At 37.3% G+C, this 5,314-nt stretch overlaps 1 protein-coding gene across 1 annotated transcript; it reads right to left on the bottom strand.

Annotated features, from left to right (window-relative positions):
* Positions 1-1,132: 1,132 nt before the first annotated feature.
* Positions 1,133-3,793, bottom strand: LOC311284199 (uncharacterized protein). The gene is made up of 6 exons (XM_084399100.1): positions 3,715-3,793; positions 3,430-3,614; positions 2,677-2,831; positions 2,040-2,503; positions 1,697-1,905; positions 1,133-1,512 (listed from the first exon to the last, which is right to left on the bottom strand). Exons 1-6 carry the CDS (start codon positions 3,728-3,730, stop codon positions 1,291-1,293), a joined length of 1,251 nt encoding a protein of 416 aa, XP_084255226.1. The 5' UTR covers positions 3,731-3,793; the 3' UTR covers positions 1,133-1,290.
* Positions 3,794-5,314: the final 1,521 nt, after the last annotated feature.

Raw genomic sequence — 5,314 nt, 5'->3', positions numbered from 1 at the left:
TACTGTACTGTATTTTATTTTATTTTTCTAAACTGTTTTAATTATTCTTATTTGTTTTATTATTTTAATTTCTTCTATGTAAAGCACTTTGAATTGCCATTGTGTATGAAATGTGCTATATAAATAAACTTGCCTTGCCTTGCCTTACCCCTCCCATAAAAAATGAAAATGCAATATTATTATGCTTTAATCGCCCCTATCTTCAGTGGAGATGTTCAGAACTGCACCATATTTCATGTGTATGATTAACTTGACATCCTCTGGGGGTATCCTCTGCTAAGTTTCGTAGAATTTCATCCATGGGGGGGTATAAAATAAATTCATTTATGTGCACATTTAGTGACTGTACACTCATCGGCCTGTAGATGGTGCTGTTGAGCGAAGGGTTGCTGGTTTAGGATGATACTGTCACACACACACATGCAGGAATACAAACAAACGCAAGCATGCACACACACTGACATCCACACGCACAGACACACACCCATACACACACATACAAATCCACATGCACAGACACACACACACAAACACACATGCGCACACACAAACACACACACACACACACACACACACACAGACATGCACATACTACTACTTTTTTTAGGTATATACATAAATACGCAATACAGCCAAATTGCTCCACGTCATTTATTTTTGTGGAAAGCCAGTGCAGGCCTGAGCGGCGGTCATATTTTGTACCGCCATGCGGTACATCTAGTTTTAAAGGCTATACCAGCAAGTTTACTCCCAAAACATGTTCAGTATGACACTATGCCACCAGTGAATGAATGTTGCGATATAGTAATCCATCATTGTTCTGGTAAACTGTGTTAAAATCATCTGCATAAGGGAGCTTATTCATTATCAGAATGAAACAAGATCATATTTTGTAACCTGTATAATGTGACAATTTTTGTGCATCCAGTGACATCAAAAGTAGTTTGAGATGACGAGATATTTACTGCAGAAACTTAAATCTATGACTTCAGACATAAAACAAATAAAAAAAATAAAAAAGTCAATAATGATGTAATCAAACTTTATTAGTAGAAGCATTCGTCCATTTTTATCCATTCAGCAAGAGTCTTTTAGCAAGAGCTCATAAAGAGATGACACATACAGAGAGGAGTATATAAAGAGTGTTTTAGGCATTAAGTAGAAAGGATTACAGAACTCTGCAGTTTACAAGTACAGTGTTTAAAAAGGCTAAACATCATCATACCAGGTTACCAGCATCATGAGGCAGAAAACTTAAAGAGGACGATGAGTGTGTCAGCGCTCTGTAGATCATTCAGTAATGGCAGGTGTAGCAGTAGGTGTATCAGAGGATGTCACACTTTGTGGTGGGTCTATTTTCTCCAGTTTTTCCTTTACACTTTTGTACTCTATATCCCACTGCTCCTTGGAGAGAGAGGAAGGACTGACCTCCAGAAACTTGTAGGCATCTTTGTTCTGGAGCTTAAACATGCCAGATGCTTTTTGACAGCCTGCACCAAAACAGATCCAAGCCTGTGGAATTAAACATTTACAAGTTACATTAGACTTTTAGATGAAACCTTAGTAATGGCTGGACAAAATGAGACTGACATTTAGGAGGGAACACACAAGCCTTCCCTCCTCAAGTACAAATAAAGAGGGTTTATTTTTATTTTTTAGAATCTTGTTTTTGTAATCATGTGAACATGAATTTTACCTCTTTAGCTGCTTTGATTGAATTAAGAAATACAGTTTTATATTTGACAAGGTTGTTGATATAATTTTCTCCAGCAAAGGTCTTCTGTTCCAGGGACTCCAGCATTTGAGCAACTTTCTCCCAGAAGTTTTTGAGCTGAATCAGAATTTCCTGAATTTTTGTCAAGCTTTTCTGAACTTCCTCTAGATAGACGGGGTCGGGTATGGAATCTGCAGAGGGGAAATAAAGGTTTCAACAAGCCACACGTTCACTCCCGTTCTTAAACTAGACTTGAATCTTGGCACAGTCTTAAGCATGACTTGTCATGTAAGTATACTTTAAACATGAAAGAAAACAGACTCACTCCTGTCAAAACTGGCTCTGGCAGCCTTCATCTGCAGATCCATCATCTGGAGTTGGACCTGCCACTGCTTCTGTTTCAGGACAGTCTTATCAGCGATGAGGATATTCAGTTCAGCTTCAAGAGCCTTCAGAGCTGCAGTATCTTCAGGATTCTTTACAGCATCATAAATGCTTTTAACAATCAGCCCGATGAATGGAACGATTGCAGCGAAGATGCCGAGGCCTGTACTTGTTTGAGTTATGGATCTGGCAAATTCTTGAATCTCTTGGTTTTTGCTGTTTATCTTTTTCTCAGTTTCAGCAAGCTCTGCTGTGGTTTTCTGGAGTTCAGCTTTCATATCATTCAGGGCTTCTTCAAGCAGCTTCAACTCTTTGTCTTGTTCTGTAATCTTTTTATCTGTATCTTCTTTTTCCTGGATAACATCACTGGTGGACGATCCTACATCTATGTTGTGTATTTTATACCTATACAATGTTGAAGAAATGTTGCAGTGAAATTAGCATTTTATAACAATGGGCTGATGTTTTATCTTAAAATATGTTCATACTTTTGCCTGATTATAGCAGTTGCTTGTAGAAGAATAATTCAATTGCTCAAGGTATTTTGAAATATGTTTTAATGAGGAAAATATTCTTACTTTTCCACTATCTTTTCCACATCAGTGATGATGTCTGTGATCCAGGCTTGAGCTTTTTCTAGGGTTTTGACCGCCAGATCAGCATCAGTGTTCTCCACAGCTGTCACCAACATGGGAAACAGCGACTGAACCAGGTTATCACTGGTCAAAATACACTGTGAGAAGGAAGAGACATAAGATCAAGTTTCTTAGACCTTAGAAAATGACAGTCACACTGATGCGACGACACATTCAGAACTCTTATTGCCTGTATTTGTCCAGTAAATATTTCTGAAATGCTCTTCATAATGCTCCTTGTTATTATCATTTTAAGTTAAATGTAAGAAATGTATTTATAAAGTATGAGAAGCATATCAAACCAATATGATGTATATAAACTCATTATGTTATGTTAATGTTTTTTTCACATATATAATTTTTCACTTTTTAATGTCACTTTTTGAAATATCTGCCTTGTTTTATTTTTGTAACATTGATTATTTTCTCATCCAGTTTATTTTTATTTTTAGGAGACACTGCCTCCCTCGCCTCCTCGGTGGGAACGCCCCTGTTCGGTATTTAATTCAAAATAAGGGAAAGACTCTCATAACCAATTTAGCTCAATTTAATCTCTAGCTAAAAGGCAAACTATATGACATGCTATTTACTACAGACCCTTTGAGTTTGGTGAATTGACAGAAATTTATATTTTTTTCTTTCTTTCTAGGTGACAGAGATGAAAATACTGAAATCAAGAGAAATCTGAAACAGTACTTTGTAAAGAACTGCATCAGAGGAGCCGAACAGAAGCCTGGTTTCCACAGCGCGACTCCTGATGGTTCTCTCCAGGTTGGGGAAGTTGGCCAGGCACAGGTAAGAGAGATGGTAGAGAAGCGCTGTCTTTTCGGCAACAACGGGAAGGTCTTCTACAAACTCCGGGCTCCACTGGGATACAGCCACTGGTGAAAAAAAACATTGTATGTTTTTAAAGACTGAAAAGATCACATTGATGGCTGGTATTGTTTTCAAATCTGTTTGATGAAATAAGATAATACTTGCTTTTGCTATCAGCCATCCTTTACACAAAAATGTGTGCAATGAGTTTCTCCTACAATGTACTAAAAGCAGAACAGATTTGTTTGGTTTAAAACATGGAAAATTATTATAAAAATGTGAAGTAAAACTGACTTACCTTTGCTTTAGCAAGTGATATGGAGAACAATGTATGTGGTGCTTTTATACTAAAGCTATGACCATCCTGCCTCCGCCCTCAAGAGAATGACTTCCAAAGAAACTGAAATTCAACTTCTGTTTTTGGGGGTCGCTTGAGTCATGGAGGTTTATGTGGTTCGGGTCCATATGTTCAATAAGTGGTTAGTTTAATGGTTAGCACGATTGCTTACAATCTACAGGCAATCTAATTACCATATCACACCATATCAATCTGTACCACAGTTTGAATTAACTCCCTACACAGCTTAAATATGTAGGTACTTCTTAATAACATTAACATTATAGACTGTTATTCAGTGATATGCTTTGTAAAATAAAGTGCAACAGTATTGTACCAAAGGTACTTCATTTCTATTGTCACAGTTACCAGCTGGTGTGCCCAGGTTGACCACCAGAGGGCACTCCTTCTCTGACCTTTGCCACTCAGCCATGAGCGTCAGTTCCTATAATCCTTCGCCCGGACTCATCACTAATTATTGCATTCAACTGTCATTATATTGTTTGTCTCACACTATTTATACCATGTTCTCTTTGCCATTTCTCATTGAGGTTTTGTAATTGTCATACAGCATTCCTGAGCACTTTCCCTTGTCTTTTGTTCTTCTGTGAATTGTTTGCAAGTGTTTTTGACCCTTTGACTGGCATGACTACGATTCTGGATTTTCCAGTAAAGCTGCGCTTGGATCTCACCTAGTCTCCGAGTTATCCGTAACACAGTTTTCATTAACTCACTAGTAGAGGGCTGAATAGGCTAGTTGCACGTGGCCGCCATTTTGGATTTCGGATCAGCGAGTGTGCGGTTAGACACTTCCGGTTTCGCATTACGCCCAGTGCAGGGAGCCGGAGAAAGCTGAAAATTATCTTGTATAGTTGTTTATAGAATCAATTATCACTTAAAATACTACTAAGATCCATATTACTATCACACGAGCCAATGGCAATTAAATGCACAGATGCATAGTCAGATTAATGAATGAAATACAACTGTTCACGAACAGAAGATTGTATTTGACTCATGCTGCATACCTAATGACAATTATGCCTACTGTAAATATAGAGTTACAACTACGATTAAAGTTGTTTGCATAAAATGCACTGTGAACATTCACATGTTTGCCCTGAGATAGGCTACAATTTATCTCCATAAATACAATTTTCTCAATTCTACGCATATATTTTTACTTACATCAATTGCTCGATCAATATTATCATCACATATTTTACATAAATTTACATTTTTAACTGTAGGCACCACAAACAATTTAATATAGGTAAGTTAAAGTTTGTGTATATTTTACACATAGTACTGTATGTGCTGCTTATAAACACCAGAGATAATGATTTACAGTATGGAACAGATCTTTACTCATCTCACTTGCACAAAATAAATGCAGTAATAGAAAGCATAGAAACGCACAGGTGAAAT

Source organism: Rutilus rutilus, assembly GCF_951802725.1.
Source record: "Rutilus rutilus genome assembly, chromosome: 24".
NCBI classification, from domain to species: domain Eukaryota; kingdom Metazoa; phylum Chordata; class Actinopteri; order Cypriniformes; family Leuciscidae; genus Rutilus; species Rutilus rutilus.
The sequence above is the reverse complement of the archived record's forward strand: the minus strand, read 5'-3'. Positions and strand labels throughout refer to the sequence as shown.

Coding starts and splice junctions, on each gene's coding strand:
- LOC311284199 (XM_084399100.1), bottom strand. Junction 2,504..2,676: donor GTGGAAAAGATAGTGGAAAA/GTAAGAATATTT, acceptor AACATTGTATAG/GTATAAAATACACAACATAG. Junction 1,513..1,696: donor CAATCAAAGCAGCTAAAGAG/GTAAAATTCATG, acceptor TTAATTCCACAG/GCTTGGATCTGTTTTGGTGC.